At 37.8% G+C, this 17,629-nt stretch overlaps 1 protein-coding gene across 1 annotated transcript in view; it reads left to right on the forward strand.

The window, feature by feature from the left end:
* The window catches only part of TAOK1 (TAO kinase 1), a 126,367-nt gene that overhangs the window by 101,484 nt on the left and 7,254 nt on the right, over positions 1-17,629 (forward strand). Inside the window, 8 exon segments of the mRNA XM_031967717.1 lie at positions 873-1,076; positions 2,475-2,612; positions 4,885-5,121; positions 5,948-6,076; positions 8,765-8,968; positions 9,421-9,660; positions 16,023-16,235; positions 16,859-17,041. Of these exon segments, the coding sequence (XP_031823577.1) occupies positions 873-1,076; positions 2,475-2,612; positions 4,885-5,121; positions 5,948-6,076; positions 8,765-8,968; positions 9,421-9,660; positions 16,023-16,235; positions 16,859-17,041 (1,548 nt within the window).

Consider the following 17,629-nt stretch of genomic DNA (forward strand, 5'->3'; position numbering starts at 1 on the left):
GATACAGAGTCAAAAAACAGTGCCTGCTCTCAAGGAATTCATGATCTAATAGATTACAGAATGAATATGATTAACTATTTGACATCATCTTATTTCTTTATTTCACTATTTTATTCCTTATTAAGATCTTAAAGCTCTTAAGATCTGTTTGTGGAAAAAGCAGGCCTAAAAAAGTGATTTTATTATCTACAATATTTTTCTGATGTAACTACCTTTTTTTGCTTAAAAAAAAAAGTCTTAGAATGTTTTTTTTTTTTTTTTCTGGGGAATCATCCTTTGATTAATGAAGTTAAAAAGTATAATGTATTTTTAAATAGCTGCCAGTAACTTTATATTTCTACAGGATAATTGTGGAATCAGAAGATGGTACCACTAGGGAAGAATAGACAATTGAGGATTTGGGGTGAAGGACTAGCATTGAAAATTTTAAGTATTAAAAGTATGTAAAAAGAAAGATCTGGTGGTTATTAGAAACATGGAATAAAAAGCAAAGATCAGAAAGGTATTATAAGACATAAATGAAGAAGAGAGCATGTGAAAAAAAATTGCAAAACTGCAGACTTTTATAATGCTATATAAATACTAGCTATTACAGTGATGATGAGAGTGCTGGCTGAGGATTTATTTATGCGACAAGCTGTAGTAAACCAATCTCATGCTAGACTTTGAAAATAATCTAACTTTTTTTTTCATACAAATGTTTGGTTTTCTTAACAGCAGAGAGCTGATACTTGGGAAGTTTTCAAGTCTTGGTATTTCTTAATAAAGCAAACTTCTTTTGATAGCTCTTCCCAAAGAAAAAGATAACTGGGCAATTTCTGATAGATAGTCCATTAATAATGTAAAGATTTTAACCAAATGTTTTTTTATAGGAGCAAGAGCATGTTGTTGGCCGAACAGGAACAGTGAATAGTGTTGGAAGTAATCAGTCCATTCCCAGTATGTCTATCAGTGCCAGTAGCCAAAGCAGTAGTGTTAACAGTCTTCCAGATGCCTCAGATGACAAAAGTGAATTAGATATGATGGAGGGGGATCATACAGTGATGTCTAATAGCTCTGTCATCCATTTAAAACCTGTGAGTATCTGTGCTTCAAAAAGACTATAATATAAAAAGTGGATGTAAATCATGTAGAAGGGGTGGGATTTCTAATACTTTTTAGGCAGTGATTGACACTCCTTTATTTAACTTGTTTTAAATATGCAAATGGACAAAATTAGATTCCTATTTAGTAAACTGCACTTGGAGAAAAAAAAAGGATTGCTTTACTCAAAAAAGAGAACTTATGGCACATTTATTATATTAGAAGTTAAGTTTCACTTTGGAGTGGTTAAATTTTAATTTATATTTTAAAGTATATCCATATAAAGAGATAACAAACAGAAATCAGAGATATTAAAACACACAGTGTGAATTGGCTCTACTGTTGGGAGCAAGGTATCTCAGTCCCAATTTTACCCAAGGGAAAATTCCCACGAAGTATCTGGGGAAGCCAACTAAATATCAGAGATATGCCTGCTTTCTCCTTTATGTCTGTTTTTGCAAAGTCTTTCCTGTCTCTCTGTTCCCTAAAAAGAACATAGGAGGTAAAATTTTAAAAGCACTTTTTAGCACTACTTCTGATAGTGTTGCTTATAATGATGTGTTTGAACAAAGCTTCTTGGTTTCCAGGGCAGAATTAAGCTTTATTAAACCTCTTTTTTTACCTCTTTTGTATATTTTCAGACACTGTGGACTACAACAGTGAAAGAATTTATTCCCTCAGTTAATAGGCTGCTTCTAAAATGTTTGTAGTTAAGAATCTCAGGACACTTATTTTAAAGAGTCAATACTTCATGAAGAGTCCATTGTTTGAAATGGTTTCATGGACTTTTTTTGGACTAAGGAAAGTTATGTAATAGCCTTGTTGGTGCTAAGACAACAGTAGTCCCGATGGGTCAAATCAAGTATATTCTCTTGTTGAAGATAGTTGCTTTTATTTGTTCATTATCCTATGAAAAGTGATGAAGTGCCTTTCTGAGGCATTTGGTTAGCATGACAGCATTTTTAGGTTGTATGTCCCACAACCTATCATGACTTACATATTCATAGTACAAAGAAGTACAAACTGCATATTACTGTGACTATCAGCACTCTAATTGTATTAAAAGTGACCCTACTTCCCCATATGGTGAGAAGGATATAAATGTAGCCATTAAGTATTTCAGTATCCTGAGTCTGCTTCATGTATTATATATTCAGGGAAGATTCTTTGATTTTTAAATTGATTGTAGATGAAATATGGGAGATTTTTAGTTTTTAGGCATATGTGTATGTTATTTAAGAAAGTTACTAATCTAAGTTGTCTTTGATAGAGTCAAATTCCAAATTTTTCCCCTCAGAAGTGCAATAAAAAAAGTGTGTGTGTGTGTGTGTGGGGGGGGGGGTATGTGTGTATTTACTTGTTATACTATTGGTGTCATCCTTATTTATTAGGAAGAAGAAAATTATAGAGAAGAGGCAGATCCAAGAACCAGGGCATCTGAACCACAGTCTCCACCCCAACAAGTGTCTCGCCAGAAGTCACATTACCGTAATCGAGAACACTTTGCTACTATCCGCACAGCATCACTGGTATGTTCTTTCTTTGGTTCTGATATTTTAAAGAGATGCAAATCTTACTTTGAGCTCTTTGGGGTCCTCAGCTTTGCTTTTGGGTGCCTCTAGGTAGACATGAGCATAAATTCATTTCTTCAACGAGGCCTGCAAAGTTCTTGGCACTTTATTCAGTTGTTATATGCAGGATGCAAAGATGATTAACTCTAGTGATGTCAAATTCAAATAGAAGTGGGATCATTAAACTGCAAAACAAGTTAGAAAAACACATGTAAACATTATTCATGTTATAGTGTATTTTTACTCATTATATATTTCCCAATTGTATTTTAATCTGATTTTTAAAAATTTTATTATTATAGTAACTTTTTATTGACAGAATCCATGCCAGGGTAATTTTTTTACAACATTATCCCTTGCACTCACTTCTGTTCCAATTTTTCCCTCCCACCCTCCACCCCCTCCCCTAGATGGCAAGCAGTCCTATATATGTTGAATATGTTCTAGTATATCCTAGATACAATGTATGTGTGCAGATCCAAACAGTTTTCTTGTTGCACAGGGAGAATTGGATTCAGAAGGTAGAAATAACCCGGGATTAATCTGATTTCAATGTCTTCCCCAAGGGTATATGACACAACCTCATAGAGCTTGCAATCTAAGCAGTAAGATAGCATCATGTAATTAATACAAAATAGGTTAAAATCACCATAAGAAGGGCAGCTGTAATTCATAGAAATTAAGAACTCAAGGAGAACTTCCTGAAGGGGGGGAGGGGCATCATAAATGGATCTGAAAAATTAGGTGTGTCTAAGTTAGGTAGAAAAGACTGAAACACATTTAAGAAATAGGGGACATTACAGTTCGTGCTGTCCCTTAAATGCTTGTGTCTTTAATGTACCTTCTATCCAAATGAACATTAAAATATACATTTCTTTATATTTTATAAAGGTGTAGTGGGAGAATTCCCTTTCCTTTAAAAAGATGTCCCACAACCTTCTATTGTGTTTGGGTATTTTAGATTTTTATGCAATTGAGTCCAAATCACAAATTTCAGTGGAATCATTCAAGCAAAATAATGTTTCCTTGTCTATCTTATGCCAAAAACCTGTACGTGCTATGGATGTGTTTGTTTTTTAGATATATTAAACTTTGGAGTTTTGTTTATAGTTCTCATTATTCTTGTGATAAACTCATAGATTCCCATTCAGAAAACAAGAGGGCATTCCTGTTCCATTATTTCATCCAAAAAATACATTATTTAAGAAGGTGATTAGTAAATAGATCCTGTGAGTCACTATTTTGTATATAGCTTTAAATCCAAGGACTTTTTTGCCTTCTGATGAAGGTTTTCCTAAAGTGTGAGATATGATCTAAGCTTGCTATATTGCCACTCCTTTGTTTCCTGCTCCTAGATAGAGAGATCAGTGCATAGATTTTAAATCTTTGCAAACTGATCAACCTACTAATTGGGTGTTTCTTAAATTCTTCCTACTACTAGTATAGAAATAGCTAAATTAAATACAGGAACTTTATCATTTCTTCCATGTAAATCTGTAGTTTACCAATAAATTCCTGACCAGTACTGAAATGCCTGATTAGTGCCGATCATTGTGGGGAAATTGTCTCAGTGTTCTCCATGTCCTGTCTACTTCTTCATGTGAATTTCAAGGTTTAAATTCTTTTTTTCTCACCATCTCAAGAAATTGTTGATACATATTTAGTCTAGGGTCTCCTAACTCTTGTGTATCTTTCTGCCATATTTTCTAATAGTCATTTTTTTCTCATCTGAGCCAATTCTTTTTTCTTCTGGTTAATTTTTCTGAGGCACTTGATCCTATTAATATTCTTCTGTCCATGTGTCTGTCAGCTGAGGTGCTAGCCCATGCACTGAACTCATGTGCTGACCAACTTTAATGTTTATTCTGTCTAATCTAGTGTAAAAGAATATTAACTAATATTAAACCCAAAGCTGGCATCCATAAAATGCCACTCTGGGGGAATCTTTGTCGTAGATCTAGAAGGGATCTGCAAGCATTTACTCCAGACCTGCCGTTTTACAGAAGAGCAAAGAGAGGCCTACAGAGGCTGGGAGATGAAGAACTAGAGGCTAGTGGTTGGGGTCTCATCCTGGGTGCTTTGGCCCCAGAGTCAGTGCTCCTTCTGCCAATGACATAGGCTAGGTGCCAATTTTTAGGCTTCCCAAACAGCTCTAAAACTGATCTCTTTCCAAAGGATGAGGAGGAAAAATTATTTTTCTTATTTCATCCTTCTTGCCTTGAACACGTAGGTTACTAGGCAGATGCAGGAACATGAGCAAGACTCGGAGTTGAGAGAACAGATGTCTGGCTACAAGCGCATGAGGCGGCAGCACCAGAAGCAGCTGATGGCTCTGGAGAACAAGCTCAAGGCTGAGATGGATGAGCACCGCCTCCGACTGGACAAAGACCTCGAGACACAGCGCAACAATTTTGCCGCAGAAATGGAGAAACTTATCAAGAAACACCAAGCAGCTATGGAGAAGGAGGTAGGGAAACAGTTGATGTTCATCTCTTAGCACTGACAAAGGGATGACACTGAGTGTTTTGCGTGTTTCTTCCCAGGAGTCAAGCAAATTGACAATTAGGGAGAAAACCCTTAACTTGTATAGTCTCTCTCTCAAGGAATTTCTGTGACTTCAGAAAGATGTTTTTGCTTTATGCTGTTTGCTTGCAGATGAAGCACAGAAAGTTGGGAGTAATTTTCTTATGTGTTCTCCTTTCATTTTAGATAATAAGCAGTGCTTGTGAATAACCAATGGCAGCAGTGAAATTATCTTTTGTAGCTTTCATAATTTTTGAGGATCAGAAAATGGTTCCCAAAGACTTTTGCTCAAATTTTCTGGGGTCTGATCATTTAGATCAGGGACTGGGAATCACTTCCACTATTTACCTTAACAATTTTGGGGTCAGTTATTCAAATAAGTCTTTGTCTCAGTTTCTCCACTTGCCAGATTGGTGTGGTATTTTTAGCATTTTATTCTGCATTGGACTTTTCTTTTTTTAAAGTGAATGTTGGTTGCAAGATAATAGCTTCTGCCTAGATGATGTTAGAGAATAGTGACTGATAAGTCAATAAACCACTTATCATTTGAGAAGAAATAAATGGTTTAAGTTTTTTTTACTTTTCCTTTAGTTATGTGGTATCATGTAACATTCTTCACATAAAGGTGGTGACAGAGAAATGGTAACTTTAAATTAGCAACTTAATCTTACGTAAGTTGAGATATATGTTGTACCACTATAAAATAAATTAAGTTGAATAGCATGCAATTCACTTCTTTTTGGGGGTTTTTTGCGTTTTTTTTTTGCTAGGCTAAGGTGATGGCCAACGAAGAGAAGAAATTCCAACAACATATTCAAGCACAGCAGAAAAAAGAATTAAATAGCTTTTTAGAGTCCCAGAAGAGAGAATACAAACTACGCAAAGAGCAACTTAAGGAGGTATTTCTCTTGTTTATGCAAATGTTCAATCCAGACTCTGGCTCTGCAGCTGGTTGAGTTGGGAGGAAAGAGTTTGCTTGGGCAACCACTTCATAAAAATAGCCTGCAATCCCAAGTTAGATATAAGTTCCCAGCTGTGGAAGCATTCCTTGATGGTTAATATTGATGCTTTTCTTTTACCTTTGATTACTTATCCATTCCATTATACTGAGAATAAGTATGGTTCATGAGGAATAAAGCAAGCATTTTTAAAGAGATAATTAATTAAATGGAACATGGGGAATAATTTCTTATTTCTCATGATAAATGCTAAAGCTATTTGACTTGCAGGGGTAGAAAAGATTAAAAAGTCAGACTAAAATTGGTTTAAAGAAGGTAACTTATTAGTGCTCCAGGTATCATTGAGTTGGTGTACCTGCGAAAACTCATAAAGATGGCTTATAAAAATGACCATCTCTTTGTAAAATAATTTATAATCTTTGGGTCATATTCAGAGTCAGTCAGGCGCTTTTATACCATCAGTATACAAGGAATCTCTAGCATAGATCCCCTATTTCTAGATTGGATGCCAGTGATGCTTTTAGTTTCATCTCTTACCTCCTCCCTATTTTCCATGTCTTTTGAAAGACAAACCAGTATTTCAGCTTCAAACCTAAATTTTTTATATGTTCTTTATAAATTTATTCATTTCTCCTATGGGCAGAAACTTATGTTCTTATTAATAATTTACAAGAATGTGGTCACATGTGATATATATCACTTAGAATAAGCCAAAAGCCATTTATTTTAGGAAAGATTGGATTTGTGCTAATAAAAGTACAAACTTTTTTGACCCTGTAGTAAGGATAGCTGATGTCGCCATATTGGCTTCTCAAAAATAAAATGTGTTCATTCTCTTGTTTGATCACACTTTTCATATCTCTTTGTTTTTTAGAATTGTTAAAAATTGCTGGTCAGCAGAGAGTTCTGAAGATACTTTATATATGATATATATATAGTCCTTACAACAGCCCTGGGAGGAAGTACCTTTAGTAGAATAGCAGTGAAATTAATTGTTCATTAGAATGGTTATTTAAATGAAGTCTCTAGATAGAAAAGTGATCTAATTGGATACTTGAAGCATCAATTAATAGATATTAATTTCACAAGTCATCTTTTGGGAATCTTACAAATTTTTTTTTTTTACATTAAAAATGATTCTTACGCACTAAAAGATTTCTGCTCTTAGAGCACTTTCAGTGGCAGATAAATTTTTTTCCCTTACAAATTGATTGCCTGAAATATTTTAATATACATATAATTAACTATAAATGATGTGATAGGTAAGATATGGGTATCCTATATATTAATATAGGATTATATATTCTTTTTCATGTATTCATCATCTCATCAAGGTAATTATCTATATGTTGCTGGTCAAAGACATATTGCCTGTTCTGCTAAGCACAATTTTAGTAATTAGATTTTTTTCAAGTGATTGTTTTGTATGGTAATTCTGTAGTATAGGAAGTACAGTTGAAAACTTGAGGAGATTCTAAAATATATTCCTCAAATATATTTATAAGATTGTTATTTGATAACTGAATTTAATGATAAGTAATCTGGGTTTTCTGAGTTTGATATCAATAAAAATTATCAAAACAGTGACTACTCTTCAAGTAAATTGGGTAACATAGAAATTGTTTTTAAGTAGTAAGTTAAATTTGATGATTTTCTTATAAGCCTAACCTATTAATTGATTTTGTTTTTGCCATATTTTTTTCTGTTATTCATGTGTCATCATTTAGTAGAAGATGGAGGTATAATAGGACTCAAATTTTGTAGTCATCTTCTTGGACCAGCATTATGAATAAAGCATGTCAGTTCCAAAGAATTTTCAGTTGCATCATCATAGCTAATTTTGATACTGTGTTTAGACTACCGAAAGTACTGAAGACTTTAGATTAGTCCATTGCCCATTCTGCCATTCTTATTATTAAATCTTTTGGCCATTTTTGTCCTCTTATTTGATGTAAGAGCATTTTTGTTGAGGTGGAGGTAAGAAACTATGGGACTTGTGTGGTTATCTTAGAACCTTGAAAGTTAAGTCAATTTTACAATGGATTCTACTCTGCTACCTCATTATTGCTTATTTTTCCACTTCAAATTCTCCTACATTGATTTCAAAGTTTTACTTAAAACTTCATACCATTAGTATTTATAATCTGTAAAACCAGGAAATATGATATTGCTTAATAACTATTTCAGCTCCATATTTTATGCTACTCTTTTTATAGTGGTCCTGGAGCATTCACTGCCTTCTGGCATTCTTGAAGAGGGATCTCTTAGCTACATGGTGCATGCTAACCAGTGGGTTTTCTCAGATACTACTCCTGATCCTGCAGTTTGTTAAAAATGGAGCCATTTAAAGCTAAAAAGCATTACGTGTTTCCTGGTACACAGGCCACTTGTCCTTTCTTCACTGACTTTTAATGCCAAGAAATGTCAAGAAAGAACAGAACACTGTTTTGGGGTATTCTGAAGACCAAGATTGCCTAGTGCTGAAATGTTACCTTAAGGACAATATTTGTCCTGAATTTCTTGTTTAGATTCTCAGAAGGTCAAAGGAATAATAAATATCATCCTAATCTGATATGATGACTTTGCTTGCACATAGATAGTAAAATTTAGTCTGAATTCTTTCACCAGGAGCTAAATGAAAACCAGAGTACCCCAAAGAAAGAAAAACAAGAATGGCTCTCCAAACAGAAGGAGAACATCCAGCACTTCCAAGCAGAAGAGGAGGCCAACCTCCTCAGAAGGCAAAGGCAGTACCTGGAGCTGGAGTGCCGGCGCTTCAAAAGGAGAATGCTGCTCAGCCGTCACAATTTGGAACAGGATCTTGTCAGAGAGGTGTGTTAGCAGGCATGCCGGGGATTCAGTATGGGCAAGGAGCAGGAGCACACGTTTTGCTTGGTACAGCCGAGGGCCCTTTTCTTAATCCCAATCCTTGTAGAAGTTGGAATGTCAATTAGATAATCACCTCCTACCTAGCCTAACCTCTAGGAACTCTTGATTTTGACTTTCATTTGACAGGATGGCTTAAACATGAGCTTTAGATATAGTTTAAAAGTATTGGTAAATTGTATAGAAGCCATAATCACCAGGAAGATTCAGTAACACCGAGTGCCCCAAAGTATAAGAAAATGTGTGCTACCTGATGCCAAGGAATCTAGAGGTTTGACAGCTCTAGGCAAAGACCCCAATCATTGACTCTCCCCCATGGCCACACCCAAGTCAGAGAGCCTCCTTCTAGTTGTGTATCTGAGGAACAGCTTATCCCTATCTCTCATTTTCCCGATTAGGAGTTAAATAAAAGGCAGACCCAGAAGGACTTGGAGCACGCCATGCTCCTGCGACAGCACGAGTCCATGCAAGAGCTTGAGTTCCGCCACCTCAGTACCATTCAGAAGATGCGCTGTGAACTGATCAGGCTGCAGCACCAGACCGAGCTCACCAACCAGCTGGAATACAACAAGCGGCGGGAGCGGGAGCTGAGGCGCAAGCATGTCATGGAGGTTCGGCAACAGCCCAAGAGTCTGAAGGTAGGTGAGAAGTTCTACGGAGGCACAAAGGAACCAGAAAAACAGAGCTTTCCTACACTTTTTCCTAGGATTTTTTTTTTTTTGTGGTCCACTTCCCTCTCCCCAACAATACCATCTTTGTACCTTTTTGGACTGTCTTTTTCTCTGATGTGGGCATGGTTCAGGAAGGAAAGGTACACACTTAAATGAAGGTGACTACCACTGACCCAAGAATAGTTTCTTTCTGGGCACTACTGTGACCATCTCAGTAGGAGCTCACATAGCCTGTTCCAGTTCCTGTCCATGTTATCTCTTGACCTTACCAGCCCTTGTCATTAAGGGATTGGCACACTGGAATGCAAACTTAATTCTTATATATGTAACAATTTTTCTTTATAAATATCAGGTGAGGGTATGATTTCTAAATCATCTTTATTTTCCAAATAAAATGGTCCTTTTGGCTCTGGCCTGTAAACAATTGAGTCTTAGTCAATAATGCTCATTTGCTAATGTGCAAATATGGACATTTAAATGAAAAATATTGCTGATCAGTGATGTTTAGTGTCAAGAAAAGAACAGAATAAGCTAGTTATTAAGTCAAAACATAGGATTAAAAAAAAAGAATTTTAATGGTAGAAAAATTGAATTTAAAACAGCTACATACTTGTAGCATACCATAGTATCACTGCTGGAGTTAAACTGTTTCTTCCTAAAGTTCTATCCATGTCCAGTGAAGGGCATAAAGTCTATTAAAGGTTGAACAATCCTAAGGGCTTTCTCACAGCTGTCTCTTTTGGAAGCAGGGCACTCATTCTCATTACTTAAAGCCTGATGGGAGTGGAACAAGAAGGGTACTCCTATTGGACTCACTGTGTCTTGGAACAGAGATACTTGTGTCTACAAAATCTCCATCCACAGCACCCAAGCCTTCAGAGTAATTACCCAGGAGGGTCTGGGATAGATCAGGGACATGAAGGAAATTTCACTCTCAATCTCAAAACACTTTGCTGTCCCCATTGACTTAAAACTTAATTCATTCATGAAGCTGAAAAATTTAGGCTTGGCAGTGATTTGACAAACTTGTTCTGTGCTTTTTGTTTTTGTTTATGCTCTGCGACTGAATGAATAGATGCTCTAATTAGGAAATTCTTCACCTTCAGGAGGTGTTGGGGGGAGTGGGGCGTAGACTCGGAATTTTCAGAAGGGAAATGGATATATTAATTTAGTAAGGAGAGTAATCTACATGTTTTCCTTCATGTTGTAACTTACCTACTTGTTTTATGTGAGTAAAAAAGGCCTTTTCTCTATTGAAGCTGATTCTTCCATCTAGAGTAATCTGGTTTTTAGTGAGGGTTTTTCCCTTTCTGAATTTTAAATTTAGTCCAAGTTAAATTTTTTATTTTATCTCACTTGCAGCCCTGGTGATTTAGTAGCATTCCATCATTTTATTTTCTTTCCTTTTCAAATAAATTTTCCTCTTCATGGCTTTTTGGAGAGACCTCCTTTTCTTCCCTCAGGCCACTGAGATTGACAGATTGGATACCTTTCATCATGGAGCATTTGAAATATGAAAACTTGTTAAAGATTGGTGCATCATGGTAACAGCCTTTGATTCTTTTCTCTGCCCAGTTTCTGACTGGAAAGAACAGGGAGAATTCTAAGGATTAAGCATTCTGCTTCAGAGATATGCTACCATATATATAGAAAATTATATTTTCCACTTAGCTAAAAGAAATTCTCTCCAGACCTCCAGTAGAATCACGACATGTGACTATGACACGGAGTCTCTAGGGAGTGGGTGGAAAGTGAGGAAAGAATAAACTTGATGTCATCCACTGTGAATAAGGACATCTTGCCAGAAATCAGGCCTTGAACAGGGAGAATTCTAAGGATTAAGCATTCTGCTTCAGGGGGGAAGGACAGTTTAGACCCAGCAGACTGCAATTCAACTGAACAGTCATAATTCTAATGTTCTCTCAGTAGAGAGGAAGACTTCTTAGATCAGATTCCTAGAGCAAAGAATTTAAGAACTTTTTTTTTTCTCCAAAGGTACCCAAAAAACAAACAAAAAATATTCTTTTCTTACACAGAATCTATCATATAACTTTTTGTGTTTTTTATACATGATTCCATTGAATTAGTGTGTGGCTATATGTAAGTGCAGGACAGAGATTAGCCTTCTTTTAGTCTGGTAAGTGTTTGCATCCTCTTGGGAATGTCTTCAGGTGCCTTTTTCTAGTTAAAATTGCAGTTATTGGAAAAACTCTGTGTTATTAGGCACTGTGTTGTACTTTGAGGGTAGAGAGACACATGAACCAGTTCTGGTTCTCCAGGAGTTTGCACTCTATTGGAGGAGACAGTGTATATACTAATTAGTATCTGACAGATACACAAATTTTGGGAGGGAGCACTAGGAGCTGAGAGAGTGAGAACAGGCTTTATAGAGCTGAGTCTTAGACTAAATTCTAAATAAGGAAGTGGGGAAATGGCAGTACAGAAGTACAAAAAGGAAGAGGGTATGTCATTTGAAAGAAGCAAAGTGGTGATCAATTTGAACTATGCAGACAGGACAAGGAATAATAGGTTTTTTTTAAAGTGCTTGGACATCACTAATATGGACATATATTTTCCCTGATTTTTCTTGGATAAATAGGTATTATATTGCTGGCTTTTTCAGTAGGTGGTGGAGGGAAAGAATTTGGGAGTAAAAAAAATTTTAAATGAATTAGTATTATTGTTGCTGTTATTATTATTAATATTATTTTGGTTAAAGAAAAGTTGCTTGGGGCTGAGAAACCAGGATAAGTTTTGAGACCAGACACAGGCAAGGGCCCTTTTCTGTCTTTAGAGTAGAATTACTTTATCTTCCAAAAAGATCCCAGAAAAATAGTGGCTATTTCTATTCTTGGGCCCCAGCTGAATATATCGTTGTATGACTTTTTTCTAGATTATGGAAAGATTAAGCTTTGTTTTTATTTCTCAATGAGCTCTTACTAAATACTTACTGTGTGCTGAACACTGACTGGGAATACAAAGAAAGGAAAAAAATACTTATTGGGACCATAGAGAGCTCACATTTTAATGGAGCAGACAATAAACAAATAACAGTAAACCTATAAAATATATATATAGTATAAATGGAATCTAATTCCAGAAGAATGACATTAGCAACAGAGGAGCAGAGAGGCTAGAAAAGATCTCTTGCTAGAGTTGGGAATTGACTCTTAAAAAAAAGTCAAGAAAGCCAAGGAGGTTGAGGTGAGCAAGGAAAGCCTTTAAGTGTAAGGATTGGAAGCTCAGGCATCTTGGGGGGGCTGGTGGAAGGAGGCTGGTGTAGATGGTGTAGATGTAGACTGAAGTAAAGTATAAAAAGACTGGAAAGGTAAAAAGAGACCAGTTATGAAAGGCTTTACATGCCAAATAGAAGTTTTTATTTGAAGGATTAGATTTGATCCTGGGGTAATGCAGAGCCACTGGAGTTTATTGAGTAGAGGATTTAAATGCAGACATACACTTTATGATTATCACTTTAGTAGCTGTTAGTAGCTGAGTAGAGGATGAATTGGATTTGAGGTAGGAATATTAATTAATTTTTTGGAGTTTTAATTAATTAAGGAGTTTGGAAGCCAGATTGCAGAGGGTTTATTAGCGAGTGGGATGAGAGGAATGGGAGATACCAAGTATAAGCAGCCTTCTTACAGAGCTAAGCTGAGAAGGGGAGGAACAACATAGGATTATAACCGATTAACTAAGGTTTTTTTAAGAATGGGGAAGATACAGGGGTAGAGAGGACTAAGATAGGTAATGTAAGGACAGTTTACTGGAGAGGGTGAGAGATGATGAGATTAAGGGTGAATGTAGAAGGATTTGTCTGTAGAAGGGAGGTTGAAGATAGTGTAAGAAGGTGTTTGAGTGATAGAAGATCAAAAGAGATCTCTCACTGAATAGCCTCAAATTTTTAAAAAATGTGATGAATGGTAGAACAAATCAACTCAGGAGGTATATAAAGAGTTACCTTGCTCTAGTGAGGGCACAGCTGAGATTGTCACATTAATTTGTAATGAAACCAATCAGAGCAGCTCTATAAGATTTTTCTTCAGCTTCATTCAGTAACTAATAGGAATCAGATTTACAAGATGTTTAGAGTAATTCACTGTTAGAGCTATGCAAGATGTGGTTGGAGATGGGACAGGGACAAGGGATTCAAGTGTAAAGTTGAGCTGATTTGGCACTGGGTGGAGATTGTAGCCATCATAGGGTTAGAGACCTGGGAAATGACTGAGAGAGAGAATGGAAGTCACAATGAGTAGAACGGGCTTAGGAGTTGCAAAGCATAGGAAAAGATGAGATGATAAAAAATGGTGTTCAGGTAAAGGAATTTTGGAGTTGATGAACAAACCTACATTTGTATAGAACCATTTTGGTATATAGTTGAGGAATAGATCAAGAAAATTAATAGATTGAGCAACTGGAAAATTGTGTGAATGCAAGAGGTGAAGTGGGAAAAGACTATGAATTAGGCAATGAACTCATGGAGGATAGAAGGAGAATGTTCTAGAAGTCAATAAATAATGACCATCAGGATCTTGATTGGGTGATAAATTTGAATAGCATGGCTCTAAAGAAAAGGGAGGTTTCTGAGTGAGGGGGGCTGAGGGAGCAAGAAGTACTCTAGCTCCACCATCACAACAGTGAATCATGGGTTGTAAAAGGGCAAGCAGTACTAGAAAAGATGGCCAGAGAAGCTGGCTCTTTGATCAAGAGGGATCCAGATTCCAGAGCCAGAAGATGATTTAGGAAAGGAAAAGATTTAAGGGGGAAAAGTCAGGGTCAGTAAACATGGATTAAGCAGTTATTGTGTTGTAGGCACTCATGCTAAACTCTGGGAATACAAAGAAAGGCATAAGATGATCAAAAGAAGCTGAAAAGTGTGTGGGGAAGAGCAGAAGGGGGAGTTGTTACCTACTGCGGGACAAGCAGATAGGAAATGAAATAGTGGAGGATCTGAGAGGAGCTCTTCAGTGTCCCCCTGAACTATCCTCTCCAATTGGGTGGGAATGTTCAGGAAACAGGTGTTTTTAAAAGTTGATTTCATCTTGCAGAAAAAGAAGTTTCTGGAGAGAACGGCCAATCGGGAAATGATGTGATTTTATTATCAAGGGAACAGCAAGCTCTTAGTGAGTGCCAGAAAATGGAAGAAGTGAGAAAAGCAAAAGATAACAGGAAGTGTGCAAATTACAGGGCAAGGATCCCAAAGATACAGTGGGATGGATAGGCAGATGGGAATAAGGGGTACGCAGGGTGAGATTGAGCCAGATGAAAAGGAAATAGGAAAGTAACAGGTGGAGTGGGTCTTCATATTTGCAGTTGGGGGTTCATAATCACTGGGATGAGGCTAGTGTGAAGAAATCAGTAGTATGCTAATCCTGGAGAATGAATCCAGGCAGAGAGTCATTGGTGAGATCATTCCACCGAAAGAAGCAGGTGATTAGACTATTCAAGCTCCTCGTTCAAATTGGTGTCCGATGAGTCCCCAGGAAGTCTGCTTTGCAAAAAGCAGGAGTAAGTAGAAGGGATTCTGGTCAGGAGGCAGGAGATAGCAGAGTGGGGTGGGCAAGCTAAAGCAGGGGCCAGCTTCTTAATGCTTGTTGGGGAGGGAGCACTGAGAAAGAGGCAGCGATCCATGCCGTTTCATCCTTTGTGCAATCACAGAGTAAGCTTGTCCCCTCAAGGAGAAAGACAGGAGTGTTAATGGAGTAGAAAAACCTTCCCGGTTAGCCTCAAGCATGTCACATTCTGCTTGTCTGGTTATGGCTGTGTGGCCAATCTGGTAATCTGAGGCTCTCCTTGACATCTGAGGAGGGCCAGGCCTGAGCATCCTGTGGCAGAGACAGGGTTCCGGAGGCTACTGTGTGGGCTGGTTCATGGAAACCGTGATGTTCCCAGCGTATTGATTCAGAGAGGCCCTTTGAGTTTGTGTCTCTGTGTCCATCACAAGGATTTTCAAGCCAATCAGAGTCCACTGAATGAATCCCTGAAGTCATGACCAAGTTGGCCAGAAAAGGGAGGAGGACTGCTGAGAACAGGGCCATCAGTAGGATCTTTGTGTCCTGACACATATTGAAGTTGAAGCTTTTCTTGTCAAAATGCCAATGTTCCACATATTGAAGGAAGGTAGCTGTGGCCTGGGATCCCATCGTGTGTGTGTGTGTGTGTGTGTGTGTATGTGTGTGTGTGTGTGTGTGTGTGTGTGTGTGTGTGTGTGTGTATGCGCTCCTTGGACTTCTCTATTCCTTTTCTTTAGGTTTGTAATTTCTCAGCTTCTCAAGATAAGAGTAACTTGAAAACCATATAACTGATGCATCCTTTCTCTCTTCTCTCAGTCTAAAGAACTGCAAATAAAAAAACAATTTCAAGATACCTGCAAGATCCAGACCAGACAGTACAAAGCCTTGAGGAACCACCTGTTGGAGACCACACCAAAGAGTGAGCACAAAGCAGTTCTCAAGCGGCTCAAGGAGGAGCAGACGAGGAAACTGGCCATTCTGGCAGAGCAGTATGATCACAGCATTAACGAAATGCTCTCTACACAAGCTGTGAGTAGCTTTGTCTACATAGGGTCCCCCCACCTAGATGACATGAGGGTAGCCAGAATAGACATCGAAACCAAAATTCTCCTGCTGCAGCTCCAGGACATTAGTGAGAGGGACCTTTCCATGATATGGAGAATGAATCAGATGGAAATAGATTCTGTCCCAGCCCCCTCCTCTCCCCATAAACCACTTCATTTTCTAAAGAACAGGATTAGAACCCTTCTAACTGCTTAAGGTTAAAACTAAGGCCATAGTTTTAACTGGCCAACTCAGTGGGCCAATAAGTAGTATTACATTGAGAGTTTCCCCCATTATCCCATTTGAATGGAATGCTGCTGTTTTTTTGTTCTCTCCCTTTACTGAGTAAAAAAAAAAGAAAGAAAGAAAAAAAAAATTGCATCATTTAGCCTGATACTAGATTTCTCAAGCTCTGTTCAGGCTAGCTTATTAGAAGAATCATCTTTGTTTACAAGAGATAATAAGTACATACTTAAAAAAAAAAAAAAAAAAAAGACAAAAACCCTTCCCTGTTCTCCCTTTCTCTTTCCCTTTCTTCTCCCCACCCTTGAGTGGGTTACCAGGGGCCTGCCCCCATGTGAGTCAGGCCTCTTTTTTTCCCCTCCCAGCTTCGTTTGGATGAGGCTCAGGAAGCTGAGTGCCAAGTCTTAAAGATGCAGCTGCAGCAGGAGCTGGAGCTACTCAATGCATATCAAAGCAAGATCAAGATGCAGGCGGAGGCCCAGCATGACCGGGAGCTCCGAGAGCTAGAGCAGAGGGTCTCCCTCCGCAGAGCACTCTTGGAGCAAAAGGTATGTCTGACCCACGGGCTTGTATGTCTCTTGTTAGCCTCCAGTAATATATTCATGTGGGTGGTGCCAGCCTTAATGGCTGTTCATTTGAAAGGGGCAGGACTCGGGGAAGAGAAGCACTAATATGGAGTCATTGGGATGGACGGCTTCAGTAGTGGAGAGAGAAGACGGGACTGTCTGCCTGCAATGTCTGGCAACCTCAGTCTTTATCTCTACCATTCCTAGGCATCACTGACTTAAGAGGATTGTCACCCATACCAAAGCCCTTTGCTTGTTCACACAGCTGAAAGGTTGGGCAGAAAAAGGGTATCTTGGGAAAACTTTGGCAGCATTAGTATATGTGATGGCAAAGATTGGGAATTCTTTTCCCCTATTGGATCCAACTAAGCAACTGTATTTGTGTTTGTGTGTGAGAGAGAGAGACAGAGAAAGGAAGGAGAGAAGAAAGGAGGAAAGAAAGAGGAATCTTTGCAGGAGTGCTCCCATTAGTCCTAGAAACCACCTAGTCCTGCTACCTCATTTTGTAGATTGAAAAAACAAGGGATGGGAAGCACTTTGCCTGACTTTGCACTATCACCAGTCAATGGT

The sequence above is a fragment of the Sarcophilus harrisii genome, chromosome 4 (genome assembly GCF_902635505.1).
Source record: "Sarcophilus harrisii chromosome 4, mSarHar1.11, whole genome shotgun sequence".
Taxonomy (NCBI): Eukaryota; Metazoa; Chordata; class Mammalia; order Dasyuromorphia; family Dasyuridae; genus Sarcophilus; species Sarcophilus harrisii.